Source organism: Chamaea fasciata, unplaced genomic scaffold, assembly GCF_029207755.1.
Source record: "Chamaea fasciata isolate MVZ Bird 193981 ecotype frontalis unplaced genomic scaffold, bChaFas1.0.hap1 SCAF_1, whole genome shotgun sequence".
Lineage (NCBI taxonomy): Eukaryota > Metazoa > Chordata > Aves > Passeriformes > Sylviidae > Chamaea > Chamaea fasciata.
The window spans coordinates 66,188,228-66,203,636 of NW_027094086.1; the positions used below are offsets into that span (position 1 = coordinate 66,188,228).

General features: G+C 38.5%; 1 protein-coding gene across 1 annotated transcript in view; it reads left to right on the top strand.

Moving 5' to 3' along the window:
* EPB41L4B (erythrocyte membrane protein band 4.1 like 4B) overlaps nucleotides 1–15,409 on the top strand; it is a 165,949-nt gene that overhangs the window by 135,126 nt on the left and 15,414 nt on the right. The window contains exons 20-22 of the mRNA XM_066185305.1: nucleotides 654–758; nucleotides 3,607–3,745; nucleotides 4,170–4,247. Of these exons, the coding sequence (XP_066041402.1) occupies nucleotides 654–758; nucleotides 3,607–3,745; nucleotides 4,170–4,247 (322 nt within the window). The remainder of the gene's footprint in view (nucleotides 1–653; nucleotides 759–3,606; nucleotides 3,746–4,169; nucleotides 4,248–15,409) is intronic.

The following is a 15,409-nucleotide window of genomic DNA, read 5'->3' on the forward strand; positions in this document are numbered from 1 at the left end:
TGAGTTAATTCTACTGATAAATGGTTAAGAAGAGTCTTTCATGTGGACCTCCACATTGCCGTCTCTGTCCTTTTCTGGAGTTCTGCAGGTGTATTTCACATTAATGAGCATCTGAAACATGTCTGAGTTTTGTTTTTTTCTAAAATTTAGAAAAACTTTTATCATTTTTCTTGGATCAAATCCATTAGTTCATTTCCCTTGACCTGCTTTTTCAGCTGTGGAAGGATAATGTTTAATTTCAAATAAAAAACTATTTTAAGCAGAACAGGTATCACAATTCATAAAATAGTTTTTGTTAAACATATGTTTTGTAAAAATACATCTGATGTGACTGAACTGCTGGTCTGTTATTAAAATACAGTATTTCGGAGGCAGTGACTTTTCCACATGGTCTTTCACATAGGCTCTGTGTTTGTAACCAGTGGCTGCTTCTATAAATGGTATGTCCAGCAGAGGAGGGTGAGTTCACACATCTTTTTCTGTACACACACACACACTGGTCTGTGAACTATAAATGGAACAAAAGGATGAACTTCAATGGGCACTTGCCACTTTGCAAGATAAATAAGTGTTGATGAGTTAGAACTTTGGTGATATGTCTGAAGTAGTTTAAATAGAGCCTGTATGACATATGTTTTTCTTGCTATTTTTAGAAGTCCAGCTCCAGTGAGACCTGAAACTACACCAACAACGGTCCCTACAGAAAAGCAGGAGGTTAAACCTCCTCGTGTGAGGAAGTTAACGAGGCAGTACAGTTTGTGAGTAACATACAGCACTATCTTTGTGGTTTTGCCTACTACAGCTGAAAATGAAAGGGGATGCTAATTATTGCTCTAGCTATGCCTTCTGAAAGGCATGAGTGCAATTACCTGATAATGATCTTATACCAATAGAATTCCTTTCATCACTGAGAATCTTCATGCTTTTAATACAAAATGAACTTGTCTTTCCTATGCAGTGGCTCACCCTTTGAATTGCAGGCCATCCACCTTTTCCCAAGTTTATGGGTTAGGAATTAAAAACCTCTTTACCACATGAAATGTCAAAGACCTGGTGTGAGCTCGAGCAAGCTGCTCTGTTGGCTTCATTACAACCCCATTTGCAAAATGAGGAAAACAGTCTTTAGTTGTTTGGGCATCAAGCTGTGCTGTGAGCCATTCCCTCTCAGAGAACTCACTGCTGAGCCTGCTAGAGCTACAGCCAGCAGAACTAATTCTCTTAGATCTGGAAAGAGGGATCTGTGCCTACAGGCCTTTGGCATCCCATTTACACGTAATTCATTCCACTTGAAAGTCTCTAGTGATGTGAGGTACTGAGCAGAAGTGAAAGTCAGTGTTGATTTGTCCTCCCATGAAAAGACAGACAAGGCCACCAGAAATTAAGGGAAAAAAGGGATAATGTCAGCATATTAGTACAAGAATACCAATGCCCAAATAAAGAAAAAATATGTATGTTTGCTGTGTGGAATGACAACTGTTAGTCAGTCTGTCCAGGATTTCAACATTTTAATGTCAGTAAATATGTATCAGCATTAGAAAAACTCTTCTCTCTCTTCTAGGATTCTAAATAAATATCAGGATTCTAATAAATATCAATACATTGCTATTTCTTGTTTCAGTGTTAAGAACATTGTCTTTTCAACAATCTGCATTACCAAAACTGAAATATTATTTAGGACAAGAAAGAGAAGAACTAGTCGAATTGAAGCTTGGAGGAAAATGAGCTATTATCCAAATTGATATTTGTCCAAGAGGCCAAGAATTGCATGTGAAAACACACAATCAATTTTGATCGATGAGGTTTTGAGAAACAGTTTTGAGCATGTCTTGCTCCCATATGGATTTTAAGTTGTCCAGTATTGGATGTGAGGAACAGCAGATGAACATATCTTACCACAGGTGTCACCTATGCTGTGGCCATGTGTAGGGCCAAAGACTCCCTAGTTAAAAATATGGGCTGCAATTTTTTTTTCTTTTTTGTGAACTCAAATTCTGTTCAATTTAAATTATCTTGTATCTGGAATGCAAATATGGTAAATGTGAAGAAACAGCGGAGGATAATCGTGAAAGTAATACAGTGAAGGCCAATTCTCAGTGTTACAGCTAGTGTGCTGATGGTTTGATGGCTGATAAATTGACCCTAACTCTTATTTTTCCACTTCCTTGTATACACCAGAGTAGCTTTACCCAGCAAGGATGGGGAGCGTGCCAGTGAATAACTGCTGAGTGTGGGGAGCAAGGGCTGGGAAAATATCAGCTATGTGTCTCTGAAAGAGAGATTAACTAGGTCAACAGTACAATCTGGGCTTTATTATTACATTAATAAAACGTCTATTCAACAGGTCCAAAAGATTTCACATTTTCTTTCCAGTATAAAACCTGTGTACTGTGTATGGTGTGGTGCTGAATTCTGTCCTACCCAGAAGAAATAAAAAATGAGGTTTTAAAAAGATAATATTAATCACCAAAATTTTATATCACAATTAAAAAACATTGCTAGGCAACCCAGGATAAGGTTGTGTAACCTGTATGCCATGTAGTTTTGAAGTTTGTTGTTTTGCCCAGGCATGCTGCCTTCAAGTGGCACTAAATCAAGTGTAGTTCTGTTCTGGAAGTATCTGTCAAGCTGGCATGGCAGGCTTCTGTGCACTGTAAGTACCTAATTGGTAGTCAAAATTAGTGCTGTTTTTTGAGCAGAAGTAATTTTTCTCATTATTTTTCGCTGTGCATTAAACTGTCAATCTGTAGCCTTTCCTTTTCACACATCATTCCCAGTAATAAGGCTTCCGTAGGCCAAATTATGACTCTGTTTACCTCCATCCAATTCCAATTAACAATTGGAAACATCCTGACTCAGGGCTGACTGATGCCAGTGATCTGTAGTCAATGGGGTTCTGCAAAAGTAAATGAATGTATAACATTCTTTACTGGCTTTCATTTAGTAATGACAGTAGGTGAGATGGAAAGAGTTCAGCTTGATGGCGTAAAGCCCAGGGGAAGTGTGCAACCTCATCTTAAATAAAATATCTTCTCTGTAAATGGAATAAATGGGACAAGAAAAAGATACCCTCACAAGAATGTCTTTAAAGAGATTGTTTTGGAGTCAATCAAATTCCTTTAAAAATAGTTTGAAAATAGCAACATAGACTAGCTCCATAATGGGTGTCAAATCTACCGTTGTTTGAAGCCAATGAAGCATTAATTTCCATGGATGGATGTCACCATATCTGTTCTTATCAATGCTGCCAGTCTCCATAGAAAAGAATAAACATTAAACTGGAGTAATATCTAGTCAGTTCATTTATGCATATATATATATATAATCCATAGGAACGCTGCTTGCACCTAAACACCATGAGATTTCCATTTACAGATGAGGAGTACCTAGCCAACCTATTTTTATGGAATCTTTAAAGGTAAAAAAAAAAAAAATAAATCTAATTTATTTGAAAAGGTAGTTGTATTTCAGAGGGAAGAGTAAATGGAGCTTCACTTCAAAGTACTACAGCAGACATACAGGTTACCAATGCCTCCTCTGACACAAGTGCAGTCAAAAGTCCGGTGGCATTTTCTAATGAGAAAATCTGTCTGTTTTTATCAACGGCAGTGATGAAGATGACCTTCCTCCAGCACTGGCAGCAGCAGCAGCAGCATCAACACCTGTGTCTTCAGCATCTCCTGGGTCGCAGAAAACGTGTACGCCACAGACATCGGAAGGACAAACACAGGTTTCGCCTGGTGGCAAGGTAACACACAAAGAGATGATCTTATGTCAAATGGGAGAGGGCTCAGGAAGGGTGGGAGGGAGCTGTGAGTGAAAGGTTTTCCCTAGATGGAGTAATTCGACATTTAAGTTTTTAATGCAGAGTTATAGTAATATGTTTAACTTGTTGTGCAAGGAAATATTTAGAGCCTTCTCCAAGACCCAGCTAAAATCCGCAACAGTTTTTCATCAGCATTAGTGGGCAGTGGATCAGGATTACTGACTTAGATTTTAAAGGTGTATAATTACGTTCTTTATCTTTCCTGAGTAGCCATACCTGAAAAACATAGTGTGACATTTTGAATCCATTTGGCAATCTGTGCTTTAAGGAATTAAAAAATTAACAACAAAATTACAGAAATTAAATGGTTCTTTATTCCAATGCTGGGCTTCTTTTTTGCCTTTAGAGTTCCACAGACGCTGGCAGTACATTTGCTTTGGAGCCAGGTGACCTCCTAATGGATTTCACAGAGGCCACACCAATGGTAAACAATTTTAGTTTGTAACCAGGAAAATGTAGAAGTCTTCAATTATCTGTCTGCAGCTAAAATGAATGGGATACTATGCAGTGTGTTAGAGAGTGCACAAGAATAAAGTAAATTTCCTTGATATTCAGTGATCCTGAGCCTCCATCAAACTCAGCTCAGAATTTCTGAAAATCAGTCTACATCAACAAGTGCTACGGCTGATCTGAATGTATTTATTGTTGTATGACTACCTATTTCTCTCTCCTGTCTTTACACGTTGCTGCACTGGTTTCACAAGCTTCTTTGTCCCTTTAACACAGATTCCAAATGTGATCATAGCTTTGCTTTTGGGAGCTGTCTGAAAAGTCATTTCTTTTTGCCACAGTTTTGTTCAGAGCTTACCCAATAGCCAATCCCAAGATGTGTACCTGCACTTTCATGTTTCATTAGCAGAGTTCTCTTCCTCACTTTAGACAAAATTGCCTAAAATATGTTGATTGTGAACTTATTTTTCTGGAGCTACATGATTTTATTTTTGCTTAAAAGCCAGGGAGAGATGCCAGTCCCACTGAAATCAAAATGCCTCTTGACTTCAGTGATGTCAACATTTTCATCTCAGATTCTCAGCAGATTTCTTGCATAATCATAATACAATCCTTAACGTCCTCCAGGTCATCCTGCATTGCAAATAACTCTAATGCCAGATAGAGTCCTCTGCTGTCCAAAGGCGTTTTTGCTGTGTTCCAGAAACCACAGTTAAAGCATATAGAATGCATGACAAGGACAGCACAACATTTTGGGCATAAATGTTTTTGTATTAAGGTAATTCTGTCTTGAGCATTGCTTTCACTACATGGTTAGGTCCTAGTTTACAGTATTGGAAAGGTGCCTTTTGCTTCTGAGACTGTTGTAGTTCTCTGTAAATAACTGCTTGTGTCCTGTTACCACTGGATGAGAGCTGTGGGGCCTGGCAACACACAGGCAGACTGAAACCAAAACTACCAGAAAGGAGGTTGTATCGAGGTAAAGGTAGGTATCAGTCTCTTTCCAAGTCAGAAGTGACAGGACAAGAAGAAATGGCCTCAAATTGCTCCTTAAATTGCATATTAGTAACAGTTTGTTCATTGAAAGGTTTATAAAGCATTGGGACAGGCTGCCCAGGGAAGTGGTTGAGTTGACAGCCCTGGAGGTATTTTAAAGACTTGGGGATGTTGCACTGGGGGACATGGTTTAAGAGGGGACATGGCAGTGCTGGGTTGTGGTTGGACTTGATGATCTGAAGGGCCTTTTCCAATACAAGTGAATCCATGATTCTGTCTAGGTTAGATAGTCTTTTTCTATTTTAGTTGCACATTTGTGGCTAAATTGTAGTTATCTGACGGAGTTTACAAATAGATTTCTTATTCTGAAAACATATGATGTCTTACTGTGTTAATCAGAATTTTAAAAAATGAGTCATGGAGACTTCAGCAACTGACCTGCTCTAGATAACATAGGTTTGGGGGGTTTTTTTCCCATTTAGCAGAAGTCAGCATATCACACTTTTTCCTTTTCCAGCTAGGGATACAGGCATTTTGCCCTAAATATTTTACCAAATCGGGCTTTCCCCTTCCCTACCCCACCACACACTGACATAATTTAGCACACTGTATGTTCATGAACTAACCTTCCATTGACTTTCTTGGTTTTAATATTTTGGAGAGCAGGTACTGCCCAGCATCAATCAACCCTTTTTGTTTTGTTTAACATCTATAAAGGTCAGCTTGTTCTCTACAGAGCAGGTATTGTTTACAGACCTTTCTCTGCAGTTTCACTGACTACAGGCTGCTCGCAGTTGAGGTTTGAATGAAAAGTTTACTCTTCAGGGAGAGAGGCTCCAAGCAAAGACAAACTAAGGGCAAATGTGTAGGTTTGAGACAGTCTGATTATTTAATAGCTCTGTTGTGATAGAATGTGCTGTCTGTTATTTAAGGGTCAAGGTAATGTACAGCTTAGCATCATGTTACTGTCAAATCTGTGGTCCTGTGCTGGTTTTGCATGCTGTGACCTGGCCTTTGGGAATTTGTTTGTCAATTGCACCCATTTTTCTCACATTCAGTGACAGGTACAGTATCTGAAGGGGTCATTCATGTTGTCTTATTTGGGGTATTTGCCTGAGGTGATAGAGATGGAAGTTGAGGTTCCTATGTAGTCAAGGTTTTCCTGCAGAGGGTGTTTCAAACAGTTGTCTTGTCTTTGTTGTCTGGACTAGAAAGACAAAGGCACCTGAAACATTGGTCATCCAAAATTAGGCCTTGTAATTTGTTTTGGTCATGATATATGCTGCCAAACTTCCCCAGTTCACTGGAGAGCTGTTAATTTGTAGCAGCTTCAGATATCCTCCCTTCTTTTTGTAACAGTACTGGTAGAGAGTGATTAATAGTCACTGACTGAACAGCATGATCTTCGTTGTTCAGTGTCTAACCGTTGATGCTTCCTGATCACCTTGGGTTTTGTCCATGTTTTGCTGCTGTTTCCAGCAAAACAGTGGAAGATACCAAATACAGTGGAATACATGCTGAGAATTACACTTTGAAGTGGGGCTCAGAAAACCAAATTAACTTGTAAAAATGTAAAGATTACTGAATGGATTGAATTAATAGAAATCATCAAGGCTGTCATGCAGGGATGAGAGCAATCAAATTTGTCTACTCGGTCAGCCTGGAGGAGGTATTGTGATATATACAAGAACCAGCTGAGCTCTAGTGGTCACTTAGTCATCAATACTTAGACTGCCAGTAACAGCAGGGCAATTATGAGGCAGACCGATTTCAGGAAATCATTTTGCAGGAAAAATAATGTACATTTACTGATGCAGATTGCCTAGAGGGAAAGGTATCCTTTTGTGCTCTGCAGTCCTAAAACCCTGTGGTTTATGCACACTTCTATTCATTTTTCAATTAGATCCTACAATTAGATCCTGCAACACATTACATGATGTTCTGAGAATAACTATAACATGAGCAGAAGAAAATCTTTATCTTTCTTTGCCACTCTATTGTGTGGCAATATTCATTTAGCTTGTATGTAAACAAGATTCAGTCCCGCCTGCTTTTGCGTTTTGGATAAAGCAAATGGATTAAAAAAATGCAGCATCACATGTGAAGAATTATATTATCACATTAAGAGCATCCTTAATAAGGTATATTAGAATAAGTTTTGTCAGTGTAGTAGGCTCTTTCTTCTCCTGCACTTCCTCTTTGTGTTTCCAACTTTTCTGGAACAGGAAATCAAAGTGTGAGCTTTAAGCTATTCTGTTGCGGTTTATAATCTGTGTGATTTCTGGCATGTGTATGAATGCAGAGCTTTTCTTGTTTAGTTACAGAAAGCTCAGTCTTAAGACCCTGAATGAATGTAACAGCTGCTACACCACACTAACAATACCTTCTCAACCAAGAGAGAAAGCCGGTGTGCACAAACTTCAGTTTGACTTAATGGAGTAGGACAAAAGAAATAAGAGTTTTACATACGACATGGAGCTATTCCTAAACTTAGACTAAGGTTTGTAATGCAAGGTGGATGGGCTAGGACTAAGTCATGATCACATCTAAAGAGGTGTCAGAGAGCGGTAATTTACAGCTGGCTATGTGCTTTCAAATTATAAGTTATCTCATGCTGTAGCAAGTGAATAATTTTCTAGAGCTTAACCTGCCATCTATTGGTGGAAAACAGAAAGTAAAAAATTATTTGCCTATTTAAAGCTTGAGATATAACATTAACAGATATATAACAGAGATATAACAGTAAGATAGTTTAAAATTTTAAAACAAATTCTCTCAGTGCAATACAAGATATTTTACTTAGGATTAGTTGGAAACAAGTGTGTCTATTTTAGTGATAGCATTACTAGGGTATGTAATCCTGTTCATCCAAAGGGATCTCGCTTAGTCTGAAAGTGAACAAAATTTGGTGCATTAGCATCCACTGTTTTGGAGATAAAATGAAGCTAACCAGGTCAACAGTGAGTCAGCTCAGGTGGAAACTGGAAGAAGTTTTTGTATCCTGATGGAGGTGATAAAACATCCCTGCAAACTCTCAGTAGATAGTAGATAGTGAGCAAGAAGTAGTGAATAGAGCAAAATAAGTAATGTATCTTTTCATTCTACCCTCCTTTAATGTTTGTTATATTAATAAAGAAGAGTTAATTTAATTTTTAATCGCTAAATTTTTATGGCAATTTTGCAAGGTTCCAATAAACCAAATAACAGAGTGGAAAGTGAGTTTGGTACTTCTTGCCTTCATTTTGAAGACCTTTTCACTTTCTGTGCAAAGCAATTTTTCAGTGGAAGACAGGCAAACATATCCAACTCTAATACCTCCATAACCAGTCCTTTTGGCATTGAATTCTACACAAGAGTGACTGTAATGTAATTCAAGACTGATATTTGATAAGAACATTAGCATGTACCTACTATCTAACTGGCTGAAAGTATAGATCAAGTATCTCTGCATGCCCCCAAGATCTTTAAAACAGCTCAGTCAGAGATAAAGGTAGAAATGCTTTACTTATGGTGAACTGCATACTGAAGAAAAAATTGGACTCTTGGAGACTGGGTCGTATATTTTAGAATTAGAAGCTTTCTACTTTTACAGCTTCATCACAAAAACAACAACAACAACAAACTTCTTAGTATAAGATGAATTGGATGCAATAACTATGCAATGGATTCAAAGGGGGATATTAAAAATGCTATTTCCCAAGCCAGCTTCTCAATTAACAGTATTTGCACACTCAAACTTACATGCAATGGCCAATTATGAGCAAAGAATTTTGAAAAGAAACAGTTTGTCTGTTACGCATAGAAATAAGAAGGAAATGCAGCAAGCAGGATGTCAAATGCACATTTATTCCCAGTTTCAAGTTCATGCCCTTTAACTCCATATTAAACTAAGAAAAAGAAAAGAACAGCAATTGCTAAAGCAAAAAACTTCAATACAAAAAACTTGCAGCAACAGGCAATAAATCTAGTTCCCTGTGAGCTCAAGGAATACTCGAAATTTACTCATATTGCAAAAGACCGTTCTTTTCTGCTGCAAGAAAAGGGCCTCAGCTGGATGAGAACACATTGCAAAGGGGTGCACCATAAGGCTCAGTCAAACTGAGCACGACACATTTCACTGGGGATTTACAGGAAGTGCCATGGGACCCATGCAGCGTAAGGCTCCTGGGAGCACACAGCTGGAATCGAGCAAATGCAGGTTACCTGAGCGTCATTTAGGTTATATAAGGCATGTCAGTAACTAGGGATGGGAATTAGAACATTTTAGAATCATAGTCTTTGGGCAACCAGATAAATGGATGAATACATAAAGCATTATAAATAGGACTTGTGACTAATATGTAGCTCTGCAAAGTACAGGGCTTTATTGTTGGATGCCACTTTCATAAGCAGTCTGTTGAATTACTAACAGGCAAGATAACTGAGTGTCAGGCTCAGAGACAGCCCCTTGAATCTTAGTTTAAAATTCACTAAAATGCCTAAAACTTTGACTTCTACTTAGCTATTTAGGGATTTTCTCCTATTCATCCATTAAAGAATTAGTCAGTGAAGTAAAAAAAGAGACAGTTCTAAAAGATGAACTGTAAGTTTCTACATTTACTTTTTATTTTTCTTCTGTTTTAAGTGATTTAAATTCATTGACTCCAAATATTTTCCCCCATTATCTGTATGCTGAGCAGAACAACTTGGTGCACTCTGTAGATATATGACAGATGATTCAACACTTCTCTATTTCTTTAACTAATTGAAAGTGAATTCTCCAAAAAATAAAAAGATCCACAAAGGGAAATCCATTGCTGACTTTGCACCTGTGGACCTCATGATAAATTGGGTATGGTGTGTATATGAGTCAGAAAAGCTTCCAAAAATAGGGAAATATTAAACAGAAAAAACTTCAGGCATGTATCATCTAATTCAGTGCTTTTAAATAATCAATGGCCCACAGGCTAACATTTCATAAAACTTGAGAGAAGGTAAGATGCAATGTCAGAAGATAGTTTGGATCAAGAGGGCAGAAGCTTTTCCTTGAAGACATGACAAATTCTTCCACGTACAATTATTTTTTGTCATCTTTTGTGCTTTTTAAGATGCTGTCCTGACCATTCTCTGGCATTCCCTGTGCCTGCTTCATGGTTGTAGAAGTTATAAAATGTGCAAATGCCTATCAGTAAATCTGGTTTCTGCCAGATCTTGCAAGCAGAGCTGGTCCTGGAACTTAAGACTTTGGCTGAACTCCATAGGAGGCCTGAGCAGATGGGATCTCATTTGAGAAGATATTTACTCCAGACAACTGGAGGATCCTGTACAACCTGTGTGCCTGCAGAGAGATAGAATCAGAAAAATGCTCTGTAGCTAATGACTGTGAGATTGTTGCACAGTGGTGGGATGTTTGCTGTGCCTGTATGATGGGTGGTTCAGTGGCCATTTCCAGACTTGCCTATGAAGCTGGTTGTGGTGTCACAGCTGCACATGTAACTCCTGTAGATGGGTGCTGGATAGTTTAATCTGTCCCAGCTTCCTTAGTGGGGCTGAACACTAACCCTACAAACAAAATTACTTAGCTTTAGGTCAGATCATCCATGCAACCCTGTGGTTTCACAGATGGCTCTCCTGAGGACTGTAGGAGTCATCAAGTACATTTGCAAGCAGTGTAGTTTCTGGAGTAGTACTCCAAAAGGAAGTACTGCGGTTGTTGAAATTACTTTAAAGTTTGATCAGTTTATGGGAGGGGGCATAGGATGTGCTTGACTGCTGTAAGGTGACTTGAGGCCAACTGACAGGCAAGGTCCCGGGGAGTCTCCTCCCTGATGATGGAGAGCATCTGCCAAACACCACAGACAAAGCAGTGCAAGACTGCGTGCTTCTCCTTTTGTGCAATTAGCGCAGTAATCATTTTTAGTCCGGAGCTTTTCTCAGGACCTCAAGTGATATAGATTGCCACCACTTCAGAAGTGTTTAGGAAGGTCAGAAAACTTGAGGGTCATAAACATTATTGAAGCTTTTTTTTTTTAAAAAAAAAAAAAAAAAAAAAAAGAAGAAGAAAATTACCTAAAATGCCTTTCTCCTGCCTCTTCAGAAAAAAGAAAAAGGGATCATTCCATGGCAGTAGCAGCTTTTGCTTTTGCTTCAAATCAACAACAGAGTAAGTGAAAGGAATCAAGTAAATGCAAGCAAACAGATTTTAAACCAGCTAGCATCTACCTCCTACAGCAAGCAGAGAAGGAAAATCTTCAGCAAAGCTTTTACAACCTGTGTATTGTTGTAAATCAGGTCTGATATGTTCAATCATACTTTTCCTCAGTGTGTTTTTTATTTAAGATTATTGCTTTACTTTTCAAGCAAATATGTTCCATGTTCTGAGCAGCAATAAGCAGGTGTAATATCTGCCTAAGAAGAATAAAAGTGAACAATACATAGACAGGGCTTTTCAGACATAGAGCATAAAGCATCATCTTTTTGTACTGGCTGACTCTCCTTTTACACTCTACAATAATTAATGTGATACAAAAATGCTCAGCTTCTGTGCGAAGACTGAAACCAGGTATGTCTTTTTACATTTGCTCTCAATGAGACAAGTACAGTGATGAAGCTATTATGTCACAAAGATTTTGAAAGAGGCATAGTGATCACCTTTCTTTTGGCCCAAGAAGTACATTATTACTTTTGTCTCAGCAGCTGCTAAGTTCCTAATTTCTCTTCTTCACTGTGATTAGTGACAATTGCATTTAGATTTCAGTGAGTAACTATTGTGTGTTTGTTTTCTTTCCAGCCATCTAATGAATTGATATATGTGTAATTCTAATTCACGTTTTTCCAGTGTGATAACAAGTGTGATACTAACAGCTTGGCTGCTCTGTGGAATTTCAATTGAATGTCTCCAAGCTTCAGCAGAAAATGGAAATATCTGCTTTCTGAACTGTTTTTTGACTGGCTGGGTGACTCAACTTGTAAACCAGCAAAAAGATCAAGTAAATTTTCTTTTTATTTGCCACACAATTGAATAATCAGAACTGATAGGAAATTTTTTTTTTCTTCTTTGATTAAAGTAAAATCTGGTTGTCTACATTTTCCTTTCAAAAGCCTGTATTTTGGAAAATATCCTGAAATGAATGTCAGAGAGTAGTAAGAGGGGTAGATAGAAAGATCAGGCCAATTTGAAATTAAATAGTGGTTCATTTTCAAATAATGTTGGGTTATTAATTTCAATAAACTCATGTTTCCAACCAAAATGTCATTTCTGAATTAAGCACTAAAAACTGCACTGAAAAAGTGCTGACTGAAACCTTTTAAAATTTACTTTGTAAGTATAGAGAAAATTGAATCAGCATCGTTTCTTTTGCAACACATTCAGTTTGAATAATTAGACATTTTCTGATGAGAATTCCTAAGCAGTAGCAGTCCTTTTTTAGGATGAACCATAAGTGGTACATAAATGACCAGAGATTTTATCTTCTGGCCTATTCTGCTTTTTGCTGTTGTTCACAAAAGTGGGTAAGTGCTTCTACTGAAGCATAATTTATATTTAATTTTCTGTAGTCTGTCTACTAGCAAGCAAAACCAAAACAGAAATACAATCATTGCCTTGTGAGATTTACATTCAGACAGATCTTTTGCTATGACTTTATACAGAGCTTAGTACAAGTCTTATAACTCAGAGGAATGGCAATAGTAGAATAAACAGTAAGTCAAACTGATAAAACTGAAGTTTGCATAAACCTCAGGACAGCTATGGTAATTCCATGGTTCTGTGCCTTGTTCCAGACATTGTGTATCATAGAAGAAAATTGTAATTTAGTTGTGGGAGGAAGAAAACAGGAGTTCCCTAATTCTAGCTTATTAGCTATCATGGTAACTGGATTGCAAATCAATGAACCTTTTAGGAAGGGGTCCCTTCTGTTCATTATCCCTTATATGACCCTTTGAAAAAAAAAAAAAAAGCTAAATTATTTTAAGCTGAGGAAGAAAAATTCTACAGAGGTAGATATTCCATACAACCATTTTAAGCCTGATTAATAGAAAGCAGTTCTTGCATACTTCTCAGAATTATTCCCTGGAACTTGTCCACAAAACCATCACTATGGAAGAACTATGAATTTATGGCTTGCTTTATGGTATGGCATTCTTCTCATTTTCAGCAAGCCAAGACCAAATGCCCCTACCCTCTAGGAGATACAGCTGGTGAGTTCAGGAAAGTGAACCTCTATGAAACTTATTTAGGAAGTTAATCTCATTTATTGGTTCTTTGTCAAAAGTTTGACTATAATTTTGCAAGTGCTTCAGTGCGATGGAATGTCACGTGGCCTCTTCTGGCGAAGTATCAGATATTGCCAGGATGGATTGTGATGAAGGAGCTGGCCCTGCTATCTGGCATACGCACCCAGCCATGTGCACATGCTCTGCTGAGAGCCCTGTTGGCAGTGCTGGAGATGGGAAGTCATGTGCCAAGCACAGTGGGCTTCCCACCACCTGAATTTGTGCACGATTTGGCACTCGTTTCATGCTGCATCCAAGTTGAGCAAACTGTCAAAATTTATAACCATGAAGCTCAAGTGCTCACATACAGATAGGATCCATGTGTTTGCATTAGTGGCTGAGCTGCCCAGACTTCGGACAAATCTTGTTCTCTTCAAAATATCTGTGGTCAGGAGAGCCCATGTTTGTGTGCCTCTAAAGCAATTTTGGCCTTCAGATCTCTCCAGTCTTGCTGCTACTGATTTGAAGTAAGGGTTGAAGAAACTGTGATTTCTCTTTTCTTCCTCACCAAGAGCAGGGGTGGTGAGGCAGTGTGGATAAAGGGTTTTCTTTACATCTGTAGTGTAGCTCAAGTTGGGCATATTCCTGCACCAGAAACAGTTCCCAAGCTCATAGAGAGCGCACTCAAAAAGCACCAGGCATAGAAAGGCTGGCAAAAGAAACCCTAAAACAAATCAGAACAACACCCTGCTCTCACTCTTCTGCAAGAAAAGAGTGTATCCTGGGTCTTAGCCTGCAGCTATCCCAGGGCTCTTGGGAAGAAATGTAAAAGTAAATGCTGTAAGCCCCCTCATTGTTCTCCAGTTATGAAGTTGACTGGACCAGGTTTTGCTCCTCTTACATTTTAGAAGACTTTCAATTCTTTCTGAATTGAAAGATTTAGCTATAATCTTCCCAGGGACCACCAGAAATTGTCAGACAATTATATTTTGACCTCCTCCATCACCACGTGGTGCTGGGAAGGGGTCTTTGAGACAGTGATGTTGGAAACATACCTCACAGGAAATCTCCAGCCCCAGTTTGGTTTGCCTGTGAGCTCCTGTTAGGATGGGCAGGAAGTCAGTGACTGGGGACCAGGATCTGCCTGTGACAAGTCATTCATAGTGTATTTCTTCCCTTGAAGAGATACCACAGGTGGACCTCTGGGGAGAGGACTGTCATTATTTGGCCTCTCTCTCATTTCTGTTTTATTTTTCCTGATCCCTGGAACATTTTAATGTTCTTCAGTTGCCTTCATAGAGATGTCTTTAATAATGAATCCTCTGAATCTTTTGCTCAATAAACAAAATACAGGGAAGTAAAGCCCTGCTCAAATGATCGAACAGCCTTCTGGCATTGAAACTGCTGTCGTTCATGGGCCAAGCAGAAGAATTCTGTACTTATGCTCTTGATCCAAAGGAGAGATTTATTTTGTAATTAAGGATGGGCAAGAGTGAGTTATGTGCTAATAGCCCTAATTGATTTGGATTATCCCTTGGCTGGCACTATTCTCTTTAGACATGGGACATACCTGAGTGCAGTCTCAGACTGGGAGACTGGCTTTTAGGGTAACATCCTGCAGACACAGAGACAACTGCTGTGATCCATGGCACTGAATTGGCAAAGTGTTACAATGCAGGTGTTTGAATCTGTATATGCCTAATGAGCTCTTTTGTTTGAACACAACTAGATTTTACTTGCAGTCAAGTATCTTTGTGTTTATTTAATGCTTGATGTCTGGCAATATGAATGATTCATAGTCAAGGGTGTGACATTATGAATAAATAGGTTTTTATTTATAATGTTTATCACAAAAGATTTACTAAACATGGGATTGAATTTGCTCATGCACAGATCTTAAACCATGCCACACATTGCTCCTTATAGACTTTCAGCTTCTGCTCCAGC